The following is a 25499-nucleotide window of genomic DNA, read 5'->3' as shown; positions in this document are numbered from 1 at the left end:
TCAGCCACGGTCATACAGCAGCAGGGGTTCAGCACCATGCGGCCAGACTCACAGCCTCCGGAGAGACAGGCCCACAGCCTCCGGAGAGACAGGCCCACAGCCACCGTACAGGGGATGACGCATTTAACCACTCGTTCCAGCCTGACCCAGGCAAACTCTGACTGCTCCTTCAGTAATGAGACTTTCAGTATCGGCTGCAGGTGTGTCTCATGTCACGCTTCACAGGCTGGATACACTTGGTTTCCCTCCACTTGCTCTTCCAACAATAAAGTCTTTTTTGTTCACTCATTTTTTTAATTTGTATTCAGCCAAAAGCACTCTTGAGCTGAAAAATTACACGTAATTTGTCAGTTAGAATAAAGTTATAGAGAGTGATGGTAAAAAAGGAGCTAAAGTCTCTGAAACTGATGTATTCATGGTCATTCAACACTAGACACGTCACTGTAATATCTTTTAAAGCGGAGCGAAGAACTCACCATGTTTTAGGTCATATTTGTCCCATCTATCCACCAGTAGCCCGCTGATCTTGATTCTTCAATTAAAATGAGAAGAACCTACACAAGCTGACCTCGTGTTTTCTGTGCTAAAATGGCGGAAGGACAGCTCTTCAGATGGAAGGTCAAAAGTCTCGTTACAGCATACCCAGCACATTGTACTGCTGGTGTATCTCTGTGCGCTCACAACCCCACTGTCGCTCAGAGTCTGAGGGAATTTTTGAGAATCCGCTGAGTAAAGGGCTCCTTTGCATCTGCTTCTAAAAGCAGCCATAGTTTGCATCAGTCAGGGCAGTGATGGTTCAGAAGCTGTGAGCAGCGAGAGGCACAGTGTTTCAGGGTGAGAGAGACGTGGCGCCCACTGGAGACTCTTGCGATGACACAGTAAGTCCTTTACCTTAGAGGAGCAGCTGATCATTGCATTAGTGACCATCAGACAGATGAGCTGCATGTGAGTGTTGAGGGCCAGCAGACCTTTCAGGAGCCTGGCTCTCTGTGTGCCAGCCGTGCTGTAGTCAGTCAGCACACTACTCTCCACTTCATGGACCGAAAAAGATTCTCTTGCGCAGCAGTAGTTTGATTACAGGTGTAATACACCATGCTGCTCTTTGGCTGAACATCCTACCTTTTCACAAGTGCTATAATTATTTTTAGGCTTCAGGGCACAGCATAATAGCCTTGGCTTAGCGGTGCTACTGGTCTTGCAGTCACACGAAAAGCATGCCTAGGAAGCATGTTTCTGAGGAGCATTGGGAACAGGATATCGGTACAGTAACATGATAGGATAGGAAGGATGTTGTGTTCCTGAGAAAACATGACAAAAACAGAAACTTTTCCTCAAGGGAAGCGTGAGGCAGAAAGAAAAGTACATTCTGCTGATTTTTGTATGTGACTTTGAGATACAGCTCACACAGAGGCAGTGAATACTCTGTGCAGCTGTGTGGTCATCACTGTGCAGCTGTGTGGTCATCTCTGTGCAGCTGTGTGGTCATCTCTGTGCAGCTGTGTGGTCATCTCTGTGCAGTTGTGTGGTCATCTCTGTGCAGCTGTGTGGTCATCTCTGTGCAGCTGTGTGGTCATCTCTATGGCAGTATGACTGATGCTGACACGATGAGCTTGAAAACCAAGCACTTGTTAAAAAAGAGACTTGAGGCTGCAGAAAGCTGGCCGGTGATCACTGAACCCTTAAGCACATGCAGGTGCTTCCTCTCTGATACTGCAGTTTCAGCTGCTCCTTTCTGAAAAAATCTTTCATACAAACCCACAGACTAACTAAAGCAACAGATTTCTACAGATGTTCTGCACTGCTGTTTGTAATGAGAAGTCAGGCTGTTAACAGCCTTGGTGTTTAAGACTGAGGGCCAAAGGTATATTCAGTAGAATAAGCATTTCATGATCTATTCCATAAAACATAAAATGGATAAAATGCGTTTTTGTATGTAGATATGTATATATGTACATACAGATATACATATACATACACATATCCACACATAAGTAAAAGATTGTATTGTAAATAAAAGAAATAAAACAAGCTTTTAAACTGAAAAGCAGAAATTAACCCTTTATTTCACCATTTAAAATTTGTCAGATTGATGGGATATCTATGCAAAGACTAATGTAGGATACAATATCAGATGTTTAAAAGTTTAATCTGCATTTAGAAGCAGTTAGAGGGAAATGACTGTAGTTCGGTAAAAGGTGGGGTGTTGGGGTAGAGTTCAGGAGGGTTGGGGTACAGGCAAAGCAGCGCCCCACAGAGGGGTGCAGGGGCCTGGCCAAAAAACTCAGCTAAGCCTTTGCCCTCTCCAATGGCAACGCCAGCATGAAAGTCCAACAATGATACTAAAACAGACTGAATTCTGAAATATTAGCAAAATGATTGTGGATTTTTCCCTAGTGTGTTGTATTTGGAAAAAATGAAATTATTTCTGTCTGATGTTTCCTCACTGGAAACATGTTACGATTTGCTGGAGATGTAAACATGTTTTTAGTTAAAGAAAAAAATATTCAGTTAATATTGTGCCTTGAATTCTCAAAATGTAGTAATAGAAAAATTATCGATCATATTGTGGAGGTGGGCTGCTGGGAAAAGGTAGATTTGAGAGAAGAAACCTTTTCCCACTGAAGTACAGAGCCTCAGTATCTGTTTTTTTAATGGAAGTGCTTTCCTCGGAGCAGCTTTCCTCTGTGTGTCCCAGCATCTAATGTTGCTCGGTGTCTGAAGGGGACACACTGGAGAATAGCAGGAGAATAACACCTGTTCTGGGGCCTGAACTATCTCCAGTGTGAAGACTCTTATGCAGAGTCTGTTTGTGTGCTGTGAACCTCAGACCCCATCGTGTACAGCTCTTACTGTCAGCAACGTGAATGCAGTTTTTTAAGGTTCCTCCACTTTCATTCACACAGTTCTGCACGTGGAGTTTTACTCAAGTCGTTTTACGTTTTTAAGCACTAATATATCCGTATAGACAATGCAGAACCTATCTGTGTGTGTGTATATGTGTGTGTACGTGTGTGCGTGCGCGCACACGTGTGTGTGTGTGTGTGTGTGTGTGTGTGTGTGTGTGTGTGTGTGTGTGTGTGTGTGTGTGTGTGTGTGATGCCTTCCGGTGTGGAGTGCGCCACGCCAGCGCTGTGTGACAGGGGAAACCAAGCTGTGGTTGGAAGGGTTGTGTCATCACTTGAGGTTTTTGAGCGGTCTTTTAAAAAGCCACCTACCAGAGCCATCGCGCTCTGAAATTCCAAGGTGCGCTAGCCACCACTGTGTAGATCCACAAACTCTGCAATACAGGGCAGGGGAAGCAGCCAAAATCACAGCATGCACTGGGAAAAATGTGAGTACTTGGGCTTTTTCAGTTCACGTGAGAGAGTATTTATGGGACTGTGACAGATGACTCCCAGATGACACGTTACAACGTGTGAGACCGGTCAGCAAGGCTGAAACTGCCTTCCACACACAGCAAACTGGACAGGCAGGGGTATAAACTCATACAATAACATCAAAGACACATTTAATCATGTTAATAATATATGATATAAATTAATATAAAATAATAATGATTGTTGTTCTTCTAAATGAAAAAAAAATTGTTATGCTACTGTGTTTGATACAGTACAATGTCAATTCACGTTGTGTCTTTGATTGAAAAACCCCACACCATTAGTCCTTCAGAGCAATCACAAAGGGGATGCCAGTGATGGAGTTATTTATAACATGGTTCATTATCATAAGTAACGTGTTGAGTTTGCTTATTTACTTACCTTTTAATATTGTACAGTAGCTCACATCAGTAGAGAAGCACCACAGGACAACAGAAACGAACTGCTGCGTAAGCAGATGATTGTTTTTGTTGGGTAAATATCGTTCAAAGAATTGTGACTATTGCAGGGTTACCCTGTTCTGTTTGCTGTCTGTGGGAGTTCTGTTATTTCCTGCTGTGGGGAACCTGACGGAGTGGGAGCACAGCACGGCCATTCATCACCATAAACAAGCCGTGTTCATTTCCATATTTTCATATTTTTCGGCAAGCAAACCCGGCCAAAACGGAAATCTGGGTTCAAGGACAGAAATGTGGCATTTGGTATCATTTTTCATAAGATCTGTTATTTTTTATTAGACATTTGATGACTCACTCATTTGTGTTGTTGTGGCGACTCACTATGTGCCTATTTATAGTTCAATCAAAGAAGATCAAAGTGTTAATTTGTTCCGTCCACCTTCCTATGAGTCACGGCTGGCAAACGTTGTTTTTGTTGATGAGGATTATGGTCCTCTGTTCTTTTCTATCATTGAATGGAAAGAGAAACTGCGTTTAGCATAAAGAATGCAGGGAAGGAAACCTGGGTGGAACATTGATTTTGATATAATTTTGATAATTTTGAAAGGTGTAATGAAAACTAAGTGGAATGAAAACGGATGCCTATCAAAAGTACAATCATATCAAATGGGGAAAAAGAAGTTAAATTATCATTGTGAAGTTATTATTTTGAATCGCCATTTTTTCACATCCTGAGCATGATAAAATATCGATGACAAAACGTCTCTGTGGCTGAGTTGTGGTCCTCTTTGCAATGAAATTCACACCCAGATCTAATCTACAGAGTAGATTATACAGAGTTTTACCTTTGAGTGTGAACTTTCCTTAATTAAAGCGTTTTTAACTTCAGTAAGTGTGTAACTCTAAAACACAGTGTGCTGCCTATGGTGGCAGCGGATTGTAGGCAAGCCTTCAGTACCGTCCATATCTGAGGGATTTTTTCCACACTGTTATTATATTTCAACGCATTTACTTTGGATTCATGCTCATTGAAATTTATTTTGGATTTCTGATCAGATGTGTCTATTAAAAAAGTAACCAGTGCAATATTGCCTTGGTCAGGAAATAATTACTTTTAATAGCCTGGCTGAAATTAGCACAAAATTCACTTCTACTGAACAGTACATTCCCTTTGTATTTTCTGCCCTGAGCTCTGCAGAATACAGACCTGAAAACCAGCCTTTCCTCTCTGACTGAGCATACATGCGCTGCAGTCAGAATAAATGCACTCAAACACTCAACTCAAATTCGCTGAAATGATCATGGCCTCTCAAAACTGGAAGCATGCCAGACCAGTAACAAAAGTTACAATATGATGAAAAAAAATAAATTATTTCACTAAAATCACTTGAGAAGTCTGCATGATGTGTTGTGAAAATAAAGTTAATAGAGATAAAGGCCCGTCTGTAGGATGTAGGGCCTCCACAGTCTTCACATGGAGATCAGGCTGCTAGCTTCAGCTGATCAACTGAATAAAGCAAACACCAACCAGCATCTACTCATCCTCTCATTATTTTAATAGCATTAAATTATACATTTTTAATTTATTATACGTTTATTATAATAATAAGTTGTAAATTTGTTATGAACTTGGATTAAGGCTTTGGCCATCTAACAGGTCACAGAAGACACACAGAAGCTTCAGGCCTTTTCCTCCCATGCTGGGCTGTTTAAGGCTTCTCCTGGATTAGGGTGCACTTGACATCCCTCAAAGAAGACACCTCAGAAACACTCATTTTAGCTGTCAGCCAGCAGGCCTGGAAGGGGCGTTTCTCATTAGGAGGGTAAAAGGATTGGATGTGTTTGTCAGATCAAAGCCAGATACTCTGAGTACAACAATAACCGGAGCTCTCACGATCTGTCAGGCGTGTGTGATGGAATAATCAACAGCAAAACTCACTCAGCCCTTTGGGGGACTCTGGATTTTTCTCGGTGATGAATTGTGAAGATGCAGCTTTGACCTATTCATCAAAGCTACTGCTTGCAAACTATGAAATCACTGTAATTAACCCCAAACATGTTCCCCATGGCTTAAACATGCATTAAGTTCCATCACAGTCCGATGGCTTTGTTGTTGTTGAAATTTTTTTGGCTACTAATTTCATAGATTTTCTAGTTTGGAAAAATCACTGATGGAATTAGATCAGAAGTCTTAAATGTATGCTGATGACTGAAGAGCTTTTTACCACAGAAAAGACCCGTGTATCCCTGCACTGTTTGTGCTGGAGAAAGGAGTGAAAGGGAGAGCAGGCCTGGCTGGACACCTTAAGGAATGAGGAAGATGCCATTTCTGCTGGTTATGCTCCCCCAATGATCTTGATATGCAAAGTGACACAACGGCAGCACAGGCCTGAAAGCCAGGCCAGCTGCAGCACAGGCCTCTCACTGCTCTCAGTTTGTTTGTCCTGGATCTTCCTCTTTTCAGAGATGTGACTCATTTCAGTGCATATGTACGGGTTTCTGTGTGTGTGTGTGTGTGTGTGTGTGTGTGTGTGTGTGTGCGCGTGTGGGTGTGTGTGTGTGTGGGTGTGTGTGCGTTCAGCTGTATGTCATATGCTAAGCTTTACGCTCCCAGCTTGCAGGCATGGCAGTGCATACTGTTGACAGTTGAGTAAAGGTGGTGAGTTCAGAGCGGAGTGCTACCAGGCCCAGCTTGCCTGCAAGTGCAGCGTCTGTGAAGGGATCAGTGCGGGATCAGAGAGGGATCAGTGCGGGATCAGTGCAGCGTCAGTGCGGGATCAGTGCAGGATCAGTGCGGGATCAGTGAGGGATCAGTGCAGCGTCAGTGCAGCGTCAGTGAGGGATCAGTGCGGGATCAGAGTCCCATACAGGTTAGGTTGTGCTTCTGCTACTGCAGTTAATTTTCATCTGTGAGTTTCCCTATGGTAGCCTTGAGTAATCCTAAATTCACCTGTGACACCCCCACTAATCCTGTGAATTTACCTATGACAACCTTAAGTAATCCTATGAGTTTACCCCTGACAACATTCAGTAATCCTGTGAGTTCACCTACAAGAACCTTCAGAGTTTCTGTTAGTTCAGAAAGCTAGTTAGTTCTGAAAACATTTAGTGTGGCGGTGAGTTTACCTGTGAGAGTCTTCAGCTAAGATGTGAGTTTACCTGTGAGAGTTTTCAGATAAGCTGTGAGTTTACCTGTGAGAGTCTGCAGCTAAACTGTGAGTTTACCTGTGACAGCGTTCAGTGTTGCTGTTTCCGGTCTCAGTGATGTGTGCTCAGTGGATGTGGTTTCTATTTCTCAGAATCTGCTCGGCAGCCTCTGTCTGGGCCTGCTAGCGCTGACTGTGATAGGTGAGGGTCGTCTTTGCCACATATCCCAGACGCTCTCCACCTGTGCAGCTACCTGAGACGTGTGATTCTGGTGCACAAGAGAAATTTGTAACTGCTGTATGAAATTATCAGATTAAGCTAAACACTAAGCACCTCGCTGCATGGAACGCAGACATAGAAAACTTCATTATAATCATGTCCATTTTTTTATTTCAAATGATGTCAAATACTCAAGCTTATTAAGATAATGATTAAAACCCTGAAAAGCATAGGTAGGTAGTTTGGTCTTCTGAATTTCAATTAAGTAACTACTTTAATAAAATAATAAGCTCTGCAGTGCTAAAGGCAAACTTCACAAAAAATCTCTCGCTTCCATTTCTGGGTACAATGTGATTAAATACGATGTACCTTTTGATGTATTTGTCCTTAACTTTCCATAATGAGTTTAGGCAACTTTTGTTATTAATTTATGCAACTCTATAAACTTGGTATTTTTAATGAAAAATTCTGTAAAGGAATGGTAAAAATGATACTTCATTTTTACCATTCCTTTACAGGTCATAGAATGGAGGCCTGGGGACACTGCAGGATAACAACTAACAAATAACAGTTAAAAAGTTATAAGTTATAAATAATAACTTATTTAAATTATGTAATTTTCTTACACACTGTACATTAGGTGGCACAAACTGCAAAGTACACAGATAACTCATTATCTAAAATAATAGAATAATGAGACAGAGAATTCAGAATGTCCCCAATGCGTTCAGGCATGTTGCCTTAGTGTATCTGAACTCTGTGTGATTTAACAGCTTTTTTTCCACTTAATGCTGCCCTGTTTTGGAATTTGCAATGGAATAGTGACTGAATCACTGTGAACTCTGCTTATCTCATCACTACAACCTGCGCTCACTCACACACACAAAGACGCACACACGCACACACACACACACTCACAACCATACACTCACGCGCGCACACACACTCACACACACACTTGGTCACACACGCACAACTAACGGATATTTTTCACGCTGTGAGTCACACAGTGCGGTGGAGTGGGTGCTGCAGGTGTGTGAGTGTGAAGATGATGAGGTTTTTCTGCAGCTGTGACTGTGGGGCTGGGGATCACGGGAAACACCAATCCCACGAGGCCGAGGGATGCGGCCGACGCTGAGTCACTGCACTGTTTTCACACTGTCATACCTCCTGATGTCCCACCCGTCACCCGCAATGGCCAGGGCATGTGTGATTGGAGCTGTTCTGGGCCCTTTATAAGATCAGCCTCTTCCCACATTCCACAGAACCTCAGAGAGACCTCCAGGAGGGCAGGCAGCCATTCCAGCACACAGCAATCCCAGCAGGCACACAGCACAGTGCCTCTGACACGCCCTGCTCTGTAGGGTGCGTTGCTGGAACTCTGGCCTCATGTGCTGTCTGAGAAATGCTCCTAATGGAGTGTGACTCCCACAGAGAGTCAAACGCTCCCCTGATGTGCAGACCTACAGCCCTCCCTGCTTTCAGCCAAAGGCAGTAACGTCCTGCAGACTGCTGCACTGCCACGTCTGTATCCGCTCTCTCTGCGGCTGTGGAGATGCTAAAGGAAATAAATCCGCTCTCTCTGCGGCTGTGGAGATGCTAAAGGAAATAAATGGGAAATAAATATCTACCACAAATATATGGTGAACCTCTGTTTCATCATACTTTGTCAGTGCTGCTCTTTATAGCAAGAAGATCAGCTGGGAGATTTGGATGAGAGCATAGCATTCCCCATCCTGATGAGCTCAAGATCAGTGCATCTGCTGAGACTGGCAGCAGAGAGCTGTGGCATCAGCCGCCTGGCTGAGGGCTGCGTGTGATTCTTCAGAGTGCGTCTCTTTTCTTTAAAAACTGTTTGAATCCGTTGCTGCACCGACTGTACGGGGAATTCCCGGTTTTTCACCTTAAACAGGAAATTCCGCGTTTTTCTGCTCTTCGCTGCTGAATGCATTCCTGCATTTCCGTGTCAGCACATGCAGAATTCCACAGAAAGCGCAGAGCTGTCCTCACACAGCCTTCCTGAAGGGTGAGACACCCCAGGGAAACCTGCAGGGGGTCATTTCCGTGATATCACAGTGATTTGGGGGTGTGGGGTTTATACTTTGCTACAGTGTTTTTGAACAGGGAGGTGGAGACATACAGTATATGGCAATGTGTCACTCGAAAGCTTGATTTAATGCTTGATTTTATGTAACTGTCATGTATCTTTGAGAAATATGAGAAATTTGAGAAATTTGAGGGCCTTCCCTTTTTGCTTATTGTATAACATGAGTCATGAATTGTCCTTGAGAATTATGAGAGCTGTAGCATAATGAAATGAATTTTTAAATGGCATGCACCATGGTGGAGAGAGCAACCTAATGTGGGGGGGGGGGGGGGGGGGGGGGGTGTCCAGCACAGCACAGCTTAGATAGACAAACCCCTCTCTCTCTTATGTTGGGATAGGCTGCTACAGTAGATATGTAATCTCAAATAGCAACGCAATTTGAGTGGATAATATTGAATGTTATTGCGCAACCTTTTTAATTAAAATACCTTTTGCCAACATAAGATGGGCCTGATAACCCATTAGCCAGTAGCGGCACCACTGCCAAAGCTAACGCGCATAATCACACATGGCAAAGACTTGCCCCTTCATCGAGCCTCTTTCTCCTGTTTCATGCAAGACCTTTGACAGCTGCTCCTTATCTCGCAAAGCCCTGGACCCCACGCCCTTTCTCGCAAAGCCCTGGACCCCACGCCCTTTCCCGCAAATACAGCACACCCCTTCCCTCCCCTCGATACCCCTTATCATCAGGCAATAAAAGCAATCTGTGTGCAGGAGGCTGTGAGTCTGCAGGAGAGGTACTCAGCCACCTGACTTAGCGCTCCTGCTTCCTCCTCCTAAACTGGGGTAGAGGCGCCCTGCTCCAAGAGGCTGTCTGTCAATCTGTAATTTCCTTTTATTTTCAGTTAATTTAATCATTAATTTACTGACATTTATTTCTGAGAGCAGAGGCTTGTGGGCTGGAATGATTGTGATTTTTGTGGCGTGAGAGCTGTGTGTTGTGAGTTGCGCACTGCAGCAAGGTGCTGGCTGTGTGCCAGTTCCCGAAAGTCTGCCCCCTGGCTCCCCTAACCTCCCCGGCCTCCCTCTCCCGGGGAAGTCCCCGTGGAGGCCCAGGTGGGAGATCGTTGCCATCTTTCATCTACCTGCTGTTCCATCTCCAAGGTCATCACAAACATTATGGAGCTGCACTTCCTCCTCATGGGACACTTCCTGCTAATGAATGCTCCTGTGTTTGACGAGGGAGAGGACACTGAATTCAGACTGCTCTGGTCCTCCCCAAACCACACACTCAATACCCACTCCCCAACAAACGGCACGCTGAATACCCCCCCCGAACACCCTGCTCAACACCCCCCAAATGAAGCTGACACCACGACACTTCAGCTGACAGCAAGAGCTGTTTCCTGCGTGGCGTGCGCAGTGGCAAAGACGGGACCCTCTCACATGCCACCCAGCGCTTCTCCGCTGTCTAATCTGATCACCCAGAGTTTGGGAGATGCTGACCCAGTCTCTAGGCTCCGGGTCCGTTCATGTAACAGAGGAGACACAAGGTAGGCACATCATCGGCCACTGACCTTTAACCTCGTGGTGAGGTGAGTCAAGGTGAGACAGGGAAGAGGGATTATCTGATGGCCATGTCAACCAGTCCAGTATGTGTGCAGTCGTACATGTTTGAGAGGGTGTACCACATGTTACTCTGCTGTACTGTACATTAACATTAACTGAATGGTTAAATGCAGTTATTGAGGCTGTTCCTGGAAGCACACAAGCCTCATGTATGTTTTTCTCCACTCTCTGGAGTCCGGCTGTCCTGTCACATGAACCGGATTTGAGTGAAAAGAGTTTACTGCAAGAGGTGACTGGTGAGGATTCAGTGTGAGCTGGTGTGAATTAGTGCAGTTTGTGATTGATGGTGTTCTTGGGTGGTTTTCAAACGGTAGAAGAATGAGTCATCTCTCCATAATCGCGTATCACGCATACTTTCAGCTAAGCACATCATTCATCATTCATTAATTAATGCCACACGCTCTGAGAAAGGGGATCTTGTGGTCCTGCCAGGGTTTTATTATGAGGGATCTTCTCACATGCACCCAGCCAGGATAGCAGACCTGCCCACACTGAAAAAACTTCACAATCTAGCTGTGTGCAAAACCCATCCCTGTCATCGGGTCTGCAAACGCTGTCAGAGGGGTGGATTTAGTCAGGTAAGTGGGCAATTGTGGTTTTCATACGTTTAATTTGGCTGGTTTCACATTGAGCGGATTTGGTTTGGTGATACTGAGGGACTCTTGTGCGTGGCGTCCATTTTGAGACCCATGGTTTGTGCTCACTTTCTTTCCCTGCCTGTCTGAACCGATGTCAGTCATAGATCCCACGGTGCTGACAGTCGCTGCAGCTGAAATATGGCATCTGTTCCTTTTTAATTTCACAGATGGACATGGCAGTGTAATGAAGATGAATTATTTTCATAATGCACAGATGAGTGTCTTGCTTTGTATTGATTGTTTCCAATTTGAATCACACCCATCAGTAGGTCTCAGCAACAGTATATTAGAGAAACAGACCACCGCCCTTCAGGTGTCTGTATAATGGAAAGATGAAAACATACCTGCAGGCTGAAGAAGTCAGCTGCATACTCCCACAGACACCAGTAGGGGGCGGATGCTGGGAATGAGCAGGCAGGGAGAGACATATGAACAGCAGTTCTGGGTCACAGGGTGAGTGTCAGATTTATAAGCTACCTGGTTTTCCAGGCTGGCCTTTGACATGTATGACATGAGAATTGTTTTTTTTCTTTTAATTAAATTTATCAAACTAGGCCAGCACTGACTGCAGAACCGGGCCTGTGTCGTGCCTCACAGGAGGGTTGGTGAGGGTTGGGTTAGGGGGCCACTTAATGACAGTAAGCTAATCAGGGCCAAAGCTGATAATGGCTGATATTCTGTGGGGTACAGTGTGTGAACAGTTGAGTTTCCAAGTCTTTCATCTGCTTTTTGTCATGAAACATCTACTCTGTACTAAAGAAATACAGCGGTGCAGCAGCTTTAATTATATTTCACAGAAAACCTGTTGTTTTTTTCATTGGGCCAGAAAAGCAGCTGTTTTTTTCATTGGGCCAGCTAACTATATAGCCAACATCATTTACAAAACAAAATTAAGAACTTGTGTTTTTTTCCCTGTGAGAGTGTTCATGGTGGCAGACATCCCTGCTGAAATTCGCGAGATGTCGTATCAGAACTGGGCTACTGCAGGAGAAAACCGCGATGCGTGGACACTGCCAAACAGCCAATCAAAACTAGTCTGTCATGTGACAGTGATGACACGACCTGCCTCAGGTGTTGCCCTGGAGACGAGACTGACCAGAATATGGCCCATGTTTGTTTTATGCTAATATTTTAGAAAGGCAGGTAATAAGATAGTGAACCAGCCAGTTAGACTTACACCACGGTTGATGAACACCAGCAGTGAATTTCACTGCAGTGCACCACAGTAACATATACAACAGAATCTTACAGAGACTGGACTGTTCTGTTAAAGCATTATTCATATTACTGCCTTCCTGTGTCAGTCACACATTGCCTTTAATTTCAGGGGCCGTTAATCTGTTAGAAAATTCTTAGATCTTTGTTGTGGATATAATTCATGGGCCACATTTTGTGAATATGTGTGTAGTCAGAGCAAGAGCTGGAATTAGCTGAAGGGGAAAAGTTCATCTGCAGGTGTCTGGAGAAGATTGAATTGTATTTGCTGTTTGACCTTGTAATCATGTCACAGTTTAAGGATTATTCAGTTCTCCACCCTGTGTGTGTGTCTGCGTGTGTGTGTGTGTGAGAGTGTGTTTCACATCTCGAAACACTTTCACATTTTTTACAATGTGTTCTGTTTAATTTGTACACAGCATTCTGTGTTAATGTTAGAGACCACCAGACTCATATCATGTGTGAGTATGAATCTGTAATAATAATAATAATAAACTTTATTTGTATAGCACCTTTCATAGAAGAAATGCAGCTCAAAGTGCTTTACAATAAAGAAATTACATGCACTGAGTGCTTCACGTGGAATAAACATAAAAACAGGGATAGAATTCCATAATTAAATAAAAATAATAATAAAAAGATAAAAATAAAGGTGAAATTAGAATACATAGAATGCATAAAAGCAAATAAAATATAGCATTTTAAAAGAAATACAGCTGTGCATAAGTGCTAAGCAAAGTGCAAAAAAGAATTTCAGGCCTGTATCAGGAAAGTCATAGCTAGAATTTCAGGCCTGTATCAGGGAAGTCATAGCTAGAATTTCAGGCCTGTATCAGGGAAGTCATAGCTAGTTAAAGGCTAAAGTGAAGAGATACGTTTTTAGCTTTCTTTTAAAAATATTTAGCGGGCTGGCTTCCCTGATATCTATAGGTAGCGTGTTCAATAGCTTTGGGGCATAATTGACAAAGGCTGCATCCCTGATTTTCTTTCGGCTGTTGCTGAAAACTTTCAATAAACCAGCAGCAGATGATCGCAGCGTTCTTGAAGGCAAATAGTTAACAAGGGAGTTAGCAATGTAGCTTGGTCCTAGCCCATTAAGGGCTTTGTATATAAGGAGGAGGACCTTGAAATCAATTTTAAATCTTACAGGAAGCCAGTGCAGAGTAGCTAAAGCTGGACTAATGTGCTCTCTCCTCTTGGTTCTGCAGCCGTGCTGCAGATTTGAATGAGCTGAAGTCTCTCAGTGGTTGATTTTTGGGAGGCCAGTAAAAAGTGCATTACAGTAATCGAGTCGGCTTGAAATAAAAGCATGAATCAGTTTTTCAGCATCTTTTTGATTTATAAATGGTTGTAATTTAGCTATGTTTCTAAGGTGGAAAAATGATGTTTTCATCACCTTGTTAATGTGGGACTTGAAGCTTAGATCTGAATCTAAGAAAACACCAAGAATTGTAACCTCAGATTTAATCCAGGGAGTTAATTTCCCCAGATTATTAAACAACATTTCTCTTTTTGTTTTAGGGCCGACTAGTAGGGTTTCAGTTTTGTCCTTGTTTAACTTTAAGAAATCATTGCTCATCCATTTATTTATTGCCAAAAGACAGGTAGTAATGGAGTTTATAGCTGCAGCACCATTTGGTTTACCAGAGATGTACAGTTGCATGTCATCCGTATAACTATGGAGACATACATTGTGCTCTCTAATGATGTCACCAAGAGGCAGCATGTATAGTGAGATATGTATAGTGAGTAACCTGTGCATGTTACTTAGTGTTAACATTTTGAATCTGAATCAGATTCTGTCACCTGAATGTCAGCATTAGGTCACATGGCAGCATTGGTTGTCCTGTATGCTAATGCTAACAGCTGTGATACAATCATTAGCTAAGGGAAAGTCACATGGCTCTGGCTCAACTGAAAATTTTTAGTAAGCTCTGGTATGCTCGGGTAGGTACACTTGTGTAAAATAAGTTACGGTTATGGTAGCCTATCAAAGAGACTGGAAAGTCCCTTTCTTCTCCCACACTGCCAAAAAACATAAACCAAATCAAGCAAGCAAAGGCAGAAATTGTCCAAAGAACAAGGAAGTGTAGTGTGCACTCGACATAACGAATCCCTGGAATTCCAAGACAGGCCTCTGGTTCCTGATGCTCAAAATGCATAAACAGTCCCTGTGCTGGACTGGCAGCCTTAAACCTGAAGAAATCATTAATCCAACGCCTCTAATGGAAGCTAATCAGTATCTCCATCTGTCTGAATCTCACTATGATAGATCTTCAGTTTAGTTCAGTATTGTGCTTGTTTATATGAAAACAGCTGTTATTCTGTCTCTGTTTTTCCAAAGAGGGCCAAGAAAACACTAATGTTTTTCTGTTTGAGCCTTTAATCACTTAATCACAAGACAAGTACTCTTGGCTTTACACAGGCACACAAGGGTTAATGACAGGTTGCTAACATCAGTGAAACTTTCCCAGTGCATTCTGAGGTGAACACAGGAGCAGCAGTGTGGTGTAGCGGTAAGGAGCAGCAGTGTGGTGTAGCGGTAAGGAGCAGCACTGTGGTGTATTGGTGAGGAGCAGCAGTGTCGTGTAGCGGTAGGGAGCAGCAGTGTGGTGTAGTGGTAAGGAGCAGCAGTGGGGTCGTGCCGCAGCGCACCTGGGTGAGGTGTGTAACCTGAATTGCCTTTTGCATATCCAGCTATGTGAGCTGATTGGGGAGCAGCAGTTGCCAAGCAAGTGCATTGTAATGTTTTTTATATGGGAAGGACATGCCTTCTCCACTGGACTCAGGTCAGTCTCTAGGCTGAGGCACCTGCTGGAGGAATTAGACACAGATGCACATTTCACATTCAACTCTGTTCAGTTTTCTGCAGGTGTGACTCTGGGTTTTGCATGTTTTGGTCAATCTGCATCCCTTGCTGATAAAAGGAATCTGTTTCATAAAGATGCATCATAAGAAATCCATGGCTCACGTTCATCTCCTGCAGCACTGCTGTATGACATGCGTTTCCCTCTGTGAGGGTCTGGTTTACTGCGCTCCTGGTTTACTCTTTATGGTGTGTCTGTGAGTGTCTGTGAGTATCTGCAAGCGTCTGATTGGCTGTGCTCGTTGTTAACCCTTGCTTAACCCCCGCAGTGCCGTCCTCGGAGCAGAGCTGCAGGCCGTACCAGGGCGTGCGCGTCAAAGACCCCGTCAAGGAGCTGCTGAGGAGGAAGCGAGGAGCAGAGGCTAACAAACCAACACCCACCACCGCGGTGAGGAGCACACACACACACACTCACAAACACGCACACACACACACACACACACACACACACGCGCGCGCACACACACACACACACACACACACACACACACACACACACACAAACACACGCACGCACGCACGCACACACACACACACGCACAAACACAAACACACACACACACACACACACACACACACGCACGCGCACACACACACACACACGCACAAACAAACACACACACGCACACACACGCACACACGCACACACGCACACACACACACACACACACACAAACACACACACACTCACAAACACGCACACAAACACACACGCACAAACACAAACACACACGCACACACACACGCGCACACACACACGCGCACACACACACGCACACACACACACGCACACACACACACGCGCACACACACACACACACACACACACGCACACACACACACACACACTCTGTCTGTGCCCCTCTTCATTCCTTTCTCCTCTTCATTTCACTCTTGTGTCTTTGTCCTCTTCCTCCTGCCCCGTTGGCCTTACAGAGAGACCCTGGGGTGCATTTCAGGGCGATCCGTGAGCTGAAACGCAGGCTGACACTCCGAGAGATGGGGGCGGCACTGTAACATAATATCCATAGAAATGGCAGGATTTAACCTGTGCTCACTCCCAGCTGGCAAGGACAACTTGCCAAAGAGCCCAAACAAGTGGGAGAGGAGAAGGAGGATGTTTGAATGCAGGCCTCGTCCCACAAAGGCAGCTGAGTACGGTGCAGCACACACACTGCAGACCGAAGGGGGATTTTATCCTTATATAATCCAGGTGTTTTTCCATGACAGTTTAAACCTTTCCCTCGAATTGCTGCGGGGCCAGGCACAAAGCCCATGCAAATCAAGCCCCTGCCTCTGCCAAGGAGCAGCGCTGCCAGCACAACACCAGCTAATTACACCTGACAACACAAACAGCGTAGCACACAAATATGCACCATCCCGGCCCCGCCGCCACGCCCGGCACATCCACAAAGGAGGAATCCTCGGGAGGAGCGACCCTCCGCCTCTGAGACCGCAGTTTCGACTCGTCAGCAGATTTCATCAGACAGCACAAAGATACATACACAACTGAGAGGCAACAATTACAGAAATATGCGTCAGGACAGGTGCGCTTACAATAGCAATCTCAAAGTCCTGCAGGACATTTTCCTGTTGGTGTACCGTGGGGTTAACGCAAACCCGAAACTTAAAAAGCTGCTCTCAAATGTCATCACTCTCCCAAAAATTTGGAGATATGGAGGAAAAATGTGGATTATTTTAGTGCAAAGAGGGAGAGAGCTGCAGGGTACATTTTCCTGCTTAATGGGAAATTATTTAAGGCTTGTGCAGAACCCAGTTTGAGCAGAAGACCGTCTGACGTTGGCGGGCTGCTGTTCAGCTCTGGCTCCAGAGATGCGGAGTCCTGTCACATCAATCACGCTAAATGGCACAGCGAGGGGCATGGCCTGTCACCTTCGCACCCAGGGGTCACATTTTCCCTCCGTCAAATCACCAGCCGTAAATCCCGCGCTGATCTCCTGCTGATGACCCTGTGCTGCTCCCCGATTGTCTCCCCTCTCCTGCTTCACCCGAGCTCTTTCCCAGAAACATTCAGAGAGGACCTGCCACTGTACCAACCACGGAGATGAAAATGGCTCAGATATACACAGCTCAGGTATACAGGGCTCTGGTATATGCAGCTCAGGTATACACAGCTCAAGTGTACAGAGCTCAGGTGTACAGAAATCTGGTGTACGGGGCTGTACACAGCTATGCTATATTCCCTCACTTGGGGCTTACGTGTCAAAACTTGCCAGTGCTGTTGTAAATATTATGTATTCACACAGAGATGTATCCTAAATATGAGAAAAGAATCCTGGACAGATGCCATAACCCACATTGGAATCTTTTTTTAGTGAACCAAATTTTGACATTGTTGGCTCACATCTACTGTCTTTCAGACTTCACACTGTTAATCTGTGCCATGTTGGCCTCCTAGTTTTTCCAAGACAGATGTCATACGTTGGCATGGACACATTTTCTTTGATACTCCACCTGTGCATCTTTATCATAAACACACACCCCTTGGTCCCTGCTCTCTCTTGCAACTGAATCCACACAAATACCTTGACTGGTCTAATTTTGCCTTCTAAGATCAGTCATTCTTACACTTAGGTCTTCCTTTATGGCTGCCTAGAGAGTTTGAGCAGTTATAAAATTTGTAAATTTTAGCTTGTGAAAAAACAGCAAACATGACAGTCACTTAACAACTGCATTGATCATAGTTTTCATGGATTTCAAATAACCTGTTATTCAGAGATCTCTTTTAAAACTCTTTCCTAGGTCGTGGTCCCAAACAGTACTTTTTCCTCGCATCCTCAGATCGGTAAGTTTCTCAGTATTTTCTGCCTCTGTTTTTTCCTGGGATTCCGTGGCCATATAAAGTGCCTTATTACACACTAGAACTGCTGGAACAGATGAATAAATAGCTTACAAATTCATCCTGATTCTTCTTGGCAAATCCACGTAACCTGTAAGAGACACCCAAACACACTACATCCTTTACTCGTGTTTGCAGCCTGGTAGGGTCTGGTTTGAATTGACAGACTGGTGGAATCTGTTTGTTTGGGGTTACTGACTGGTAGTACCTGGTTGGTTTTAGTTTACAGGTTGATAGGGTTTGATTCGTTGGAGTTTACAGTCTGGTAAGGTTTGATTGGTTGAAGGTTACAGGCTGGTAGGGTTTGATTGGATGGAGTCTACAGGCTGGTAGTATTTGATTGGTTAGAGGTTACAGGCTGATAGGGTTTGATTGGCTGGAGTTTACAGGCTGGTAGGGTTTGATTGGATGGAGTTTACAGGCATGTAGGGTTTGATTGGATGGAGTTTACAGGCTGGTAGTATTTGATTGGTTAGAGGTTACAGGCTGATAGGGTTTGATTGGCTGGAGTTTACAGGCAGGTAGGGTTTGATTGGATGGAGTTTACAGACTGGTAGGGTTTGATTGGATCGAGTTGTGCGCAGAGTGAATCCTTAAACCTGACGCAGGTGTTGGCTGTTTCAGGTGCCTCTGGTTTTGTGGAGGCAGCAGGGGGCGAAGTCTTGGACGCACCGGCAGGTGACGGGGGGGCAGTCTGCACGGGGTGGATTGCCCAGCCCACGGCCACAACCCTGCAGCCCCTCACCCAGTGGCCCTGCCCAGACTACATGCCCTTTGACCCCAACAGCTCCACTTTTTCCACGGACATGTACGTGCAGCCGGTGTGCCCCAGTTACACGGTGGTGGGGCCGTCCTCTGTGCTGACCTACACACACGCGCCCCTCTTCACCAACTTCGGGGTAAGCCGGACTGTTGGGACATGACGTACACTAGCCAGTGAGATCACAATTGTACATGTAGCTGAAAACTGTGAGCTTCCGGTCCCTGAGCTCTGTGTGTGTGTGTGTGTGTGTGTGTGCTGCAGTCCCTGACCTCTCTCTCTCCCTCTCTCTCTCTGTCTCTCTCTCTCTGTCTCTCTCTCTCTCGCTCTCTCTCGCTCTCTCCTTCTCTCTCTGTCCATCTCCCTCTCTCTCTCTGTCTCCCTCTCTCTCCCTCTCTCTCTCTTTCTCTCTCTCTCCCTCTCTCTCCCTGTCTCTCTCTTTCTCCCTCTCTCTCTCTCTCTCTCTCTCTCGCTCTCTCTCGCTCTCTCCTTCTCTCTCTGTCCATCTCCCTCTCTCTCCCTGTCTCTCTCTTTCTCCCTCTCTCTCTCTCTTTCTCTCTCTCTCTTTCTCTGTACTCCAGCCCAGGGCTCCCACTCCGGCTGCCCTCCCGCAGGTCGATCTCCCCGACGCCTCGGTCACCTACATCCCCTGGCCCCAGCCGCTCGCCACCCTCACCACCCCCACGGTGCAGTGCCCACCGGGTGCTGCCCCTTTCGCGGGCCCCCAGCTGGTGTCCCTGCCCCTGCCGGTGTCTGTGCCAGAGCCCGACCCGGAACGCCTGGAGCAGGCCCGCGCCACCGTGGCCAGCCTGCCTCTGGAGAGGCTGCTGGAGGAGGATGACGACAAAGACACGTACGTGACCGGCTCTTCGCTCTTCACCCAGGGCGTGTGAGGGCCGCACGCCTCTCTCTGCCCTGCAGCGCCCCCTGGCTGCTTGGAGAACTCCGGGGTTATGGCTGCACATGTGGCCAGCTCATATATCTGTACCTCTGTGCTTTTTGTTTGTGAGGTTGCTTATGCTAGACACATCTTGAGTAAAGTAAAGCAACAGTTATTTTTCTGTTTTCTCTACACCAAAAGAGTTCTTGTATTAAAAAAACAACAAAAGGAAACACATTTGACTTCTATGTATTGAAACACATTTATAAATTACATTGATTGGATTTGTTAAAATTATCCTTATAATGGCCAATAAATTTGACTACAGGAAAACATCAAACGTGGTCCTTTTTCCCCGGGCTGGAGCTCAGGCATTTGCTGTGCTGTTTGCTGCTGTGGCTGCAATGCAGGTGGGGTTTCTGCCCCCAGCACATTTGGCTTCCCCCCTCTATCAGCTCATCTCTGCCACCCTCAGCCCCCCCCCCCCCCAGCTACGCGCTCTGACCCTGCTCCCACCTCCCCCCCAGGGGAAACTGCCATGGCCGCGAGGCCTGGGCCTGCCGCTGCACCTGCCGCCTGCTCCCTGGCTCTTTCCGTTGCTCCTCTGAGCCTGGGGCACGTGGGATGCGGGAAATGCCCCCAGCGAAGCCTGTCGCCGGGGAGATGGCAGACGCAGGGGGTGGTGCTACGGATCGGTTGATTTGGTTGCCTTTGGACATTTTTGGCTAAACGAGACATTGGGCTGGGAAAAGTCCATGATATTCCTATTAGTCCTATAGCTGGACATTGGCCTATTCCAGCAGCCCAAAGTCCAGCTATATAGGATATTAGACATCAACTGACTGTCAAATTAACACTGAAGAGATTCAAAATTAATCAACCAATCACAAAAAAAGAACAACAGCCCTGCTCATAGTGCAATAATGTTAATTGTTTTTAATCTACTTGTTCCAAAGGTTTTGAATCACCTGCATAGTGCGCACTCCAGTGAAAGCTTGAATCATTCCATGCTGGAAAGCCATAAAGCTTCATTGCCCTGCCCCTGATGTACCTTCATAAGTATTTTAGTGAATCTAAAATACTAAGTGAAAAAAATTTTAAAAAGATTACATACATTGCATAATTTTGCCCAGAGTATGGCGTGGGCACCTTTGTGCACCTTCTTTTTCAGGTCATTCTTTTTTCCTTCAAAGTGTGATTCACAAATAAAAGGCAAAAAATACATTTTTTAACTGCACTGCTTTTGATGTAAGGCTTTGAAGGTCAGGCTCCGTGTACAGGAAAAACTGTCTAAAGACAGAGTTATTTTTATTGCATCTGAAACTGTATGGATGTTGTTAAGTGTAAAATGACTTCTTTTATTAATAATTTTTTTCTGCTTTGGAGCGCAATGCAAGATCACTACCTTTGAACAATCTTTGCAAAATTAATCTTGAGAAACATAAATATTAATAAGATAAAAATAATTTAAAAATGTAGTGCTTCTTATGCTTTTCTTTGATGTGACCAATATGGGATCATATAATAAGGCAGCAAAGCAAGGGGGTCTTTTTGCACAAAAACCCAGTAGTAACTTGCTTTATGTAGGTTGATCTGCAAAAATAATATTTAGGCTCCAAAAATCAACAAAGAATATAATAAAGAATAAAGAATATGGCTGAACAGAACATGTGTTTGACGTATTTTATTCTCCTGATTGCTTTTGAATCAGTCCTCCGTTTGGTTGAATACTTTCTTTACCCTGTTGCTCAGGCATGCTGTGTGGAGTTGTGTTTCTGTTCTCAGAGAGCTGTGATCTCAGCTTACCCTCGTCTCCTGTAAACCTGCAGTCTCGTCCTGCCAGAGACGCTGACTGTCTGCATCTGTTCATCTGAAACGCCTGCTCCAAAGTCAGGGCTAAAACAGTACCCACCCACCCAAACCGCACCCAGCCCGCAAACACAGCACCCCTCACAGTAACGCCCACAGAGACATCCCTGAATGGCCAAATCCACTCACTGTACTGGTGCCATAAGAAGTGATTATGCACTAAGATGGAACAAACACAAGCATAACAATGCAATAAGTGAGTAATTGATAGGTATATTAACATATATTAGGCATATGTAGCATGCAGTAAGCAGTGGTTTAATATGCAGACTCCTTCCTGAGGGTAGCGCTGGGGAAAGCACCGCCAGCAGATCCTTGAATGTGGAGAGTCTCCCAGGGGATGGGACCCCTGAGTTCATTTACAAACACATACAATTTTACTTTGTAAAGTAAAATTTCACATTTCGTCTGATTCTCTGAATTTCTCTGCCTCCTGTAGCCTCTGTAACTTTCTGCCCCTGTGTTACAGCTCCATAGTCCAGCAGGTCTTTATCTCTATAGATGAGGAGTGAAGGGCAAATTTTACCCAACAAAAGGAGACATGAGTAGCTCAGCATTAATGCAGAAATGTGCCTCCTTCCCAGGTGATAGCATTAATGCAGAAATGTGCCTCCTTCCCAGGTGATAGTGTTTCAGTCGCTGAAACGGCCAGCTGCCTGGCGGAAGACAAGAGAGTTGATTTGTTTGTTGAGAAAACAAGGTGTTGCTTTCGCTGGCTGCATGTGTCTCTACCGCAAACACTCGCTGTTCTCCAGCTGTTCCAGGCATGTCACATCAGCACCCCCGAGAAATGCGTGCGTGCGAGAGGACCAAACGTCCACATCCTCCACACACATTTCCAGCAGTTTCTGAGTGTTTGTGTCTCATTGATATGATCCTCGGAATGGAATAATGGCTGATTCTGCAGTGTAAAAGCAAGCACAGCTGTTTGATCGGAGTGGAAAGTATGTCCACGTCACTGATGGATCATAGATGGATCATAGGCAGACAGATCAGGCACTGAGTGACACCAGCTCCCTGATGCATGTCCATTACTGCAACACCTGTTGAATTCCAGGGGCACACCTGTCGAAAAAACGCAGTGTCTTCCAAGCAATAGTGTCCGTGTATGGATGTGTCTAGGGTCTGGATTTGGCTGAGGGTAAATAACCCATGTACGGATGTATTTTTAGCGTTTAGGGTTTAGGTTCAGGTATAACACGTGTGGATGCATTTTTAGGGTTTTGGGTTTGGGTTCAGGTATAACACGTGTGGATGTATTTTTTAGGTTAAAGTCAAATAACAGACCCAGTCCTCAGGAATTTCCAAGGACGGCCTGTGGACTGAAGGTAGCATTGGCCATACTAACTGAGTTTGGGTAGGGGGTGGGGTCAAGCTTGAGTGCATGAAACAACACCACCCTCTTTGAGCAGATGAGTCTGCCTGCGTTCAGGCTGTTGTGCTGTGCAAACGCTCAGAGAAATCAGAGTCATTCCAGGTTTATCTGAATCAGAGTCACTCCAGATTTATCTGAATCAGAGTCACTCCAGGTTTATCTGAATGCCAGTGGATGCCAGCTGAAGAGAAATAAAGTTTATCTCTCTTCACCATGTGTGACCTCTCTGCACGGGTGCATTCGGAAGGGGAATTTCAGAGATGATAAACTAGTGAAATGTTGTGAAAGTAGTCTCTCATATCAGATACTGTAACTACTAAAGTTTAAATCTAATTCAAATAATGAAATAGTAATACCTTTGTAGGTAAATAATAATAAAATAATAAAAAGTCATGACTCAATGAATATGATAATAATAAATTAAAACTGCTTGATGTAAGATCTACAAAAACACACTCGAATACAGTAGTGCCATTGTTGGAGCCAGAGGGAACACACACACACCTGCCACCGTGAGCATGGATGCAGAGACGGTCTCCAAGGCCAACAGTCCTTTCTACGGGAAACATTTTTTACATTGTGATACATATCTATTGACTGCACTCCAGGGGATTGCTCATGTAGCAAAGCAAACATTGCACAACATGTATCTGCTGGGAGGTGAGGTCCAGGGCAGGGCCTGATGGATTGTGTTTCTGTGTAAATGACGCATGGCCGCTGAAACCGTTGTCAGACACACACTGTTTATTTGTAGCGGTTTGTGGAGGAATAGAAGATGAAAAATTACAGAATGTTTCAGAAACTAAAAGAGGGTATCAGCCTTACAGTAAAACAGGTCAGAAAATCCACAATTTAAGAGATTATTAAAATATGTCTCTGTTATTTCATGTGAAAATATAAATATATCTATTTTTACCAGTATTGGTATAATATGCCATATTATATGAACAATCTTGCTATGTAGAGATCTTTAGATACTCATTGATACAGTCAGGAGCTGAAGGGGTCTCTGTTCCCACTGAACATGTGTCAGCAGACACCAGCACCAGGGCTGAGTGTCTGGGAACAGTGAGTATACACTGAAAAGGTTTAAATTTGATATTCATATAAATATATTAAGCTCAAAAACCTTACATATAAAATGTTTAAATCCCCCCAGACTGGCTTTGGCTTTTCTCCGGGCATTCCGGGTCAAGGATGGGATCAGACATGTGGACTGCTGGGCGTAGGGGGAAAGGACAGGACCGCTGCTTAGCCGAGGTGTAGCTGACAGCCAAAGAGACACTGAGGTAACTGCCCTCCTGGCATCCCTCAGCTCCACATAGGGCAGCCTATCACTGTGCAGCTGCAGCTGCTTTCAGGCCTGTGTTTGAGAGCCGCCGCCTGGACAGAGCCAGCCTGTGTGTGTGCTGTGGAGGCAGGCCGTGAGGGCCAGGCACAGTGTGTCAGAGTGTCAGCGTGTCAGCATTTCTCCTCTCTCTGCAGGACTCTGCACATCTATGTGGCAAAGGAGATGAGGGAGCACGCCCAGGCTGCTGCCGGGGGGCTGAGGGATCTGCAGAGGGTCGATGCCAGGGAGCATCATGGAAAGGTAAGGCATCAAGCCCTTTTACTCTCTAAAACACACAGCCCCCTCCCCCACACACACTCCTCTCTCCTCTCCTCCATGGCTGCAGGCTGAGGACAGGTTCCTGCTGCTCTGAATGCAGGATCATTGCCGTGTGGCTGGTGTGGAGCATGCAGCCAGGTGGGGTTCAGGTGTACCTGCGTGACTAATGTGTGATCACACTCCGGATGTGTGAATAACAACCAATATCCTGTTAAAACACATCCCTCACGTCCCATATCAGTTATATCAGTACATTTCACTTACCTTCCCTCATGGATGAACTCCATAGATTAGAGATAGACATCCTTTCTAAAAAGCTTTAGTATTTTGCTTTGTTTAAACATTTATAATGACCATAAATAATGACCTTTTGGACTAATTAATGGAGGCTGAATGCTTAATTATTGCTATATTTCAACATTTGCAAAGGGCTGATAATGCAGCACCATTATGCAACCACCGTGTGATATTCATATACAGATATCATTATGTTGCATGAATATAGTTTAAGGTAATAATTAGCTACAATGTCTCCATCTATTATTATGTAAGCAGTTTAGCCGTAGAATATGGTTTCTTACTGTGGACTCAAGTTTCTCATGTGAAGAAA

At 45.0% G+C, this 25499-nt stretch overlaps 1 protein-coding gene across 1 annotated transcript; it reads left to right on the top strand.

Annotated features, from left to right (window-relative positions):
* Positions 1–3237: 3237 nt before the first annotated feature.
* LOC118783446 (POU domain class 2-associating factor 1) lies at positions 3238–20049 on the top strand. Its single transcript, XM_036537320.1, has 5 exons — positions 3238–3331; positions 15806–15924; positions 18300–18342; positions 19021–19295; positions 19738–20049. Exons 1-5 carry the CDS (start codon positions 3316–3318, stop codon positions 20047–20049), a joined length of 765 nt encoding a protein of 254 aa, XP_036393213.1. The 5' UTR covers positions 3238–3315.
* The last annotated feature ends 5450 nt before the right edge of the window (positions 20050–25499 follow it).

Source organism: Megalops cyprinoides, chromosome 9 (genome assembly GCF_013368585.1).
Source record: "Megalops cyprinoides isolate fMegCyp1 chromosome 9, fMegCyp1.pri, whole genome shotgun sequence".
Lineage (NCBI taxonomy): Eukaryota > Metazoa > Chordata > Actinopteri > Elopiformes > Megalopidae > Megalops > Megalops cyprinoides.
Note: the sequence above shows the minus strand (reverse complement) of the source record. Positions and strands in the feature narration are given on the sequence as shown.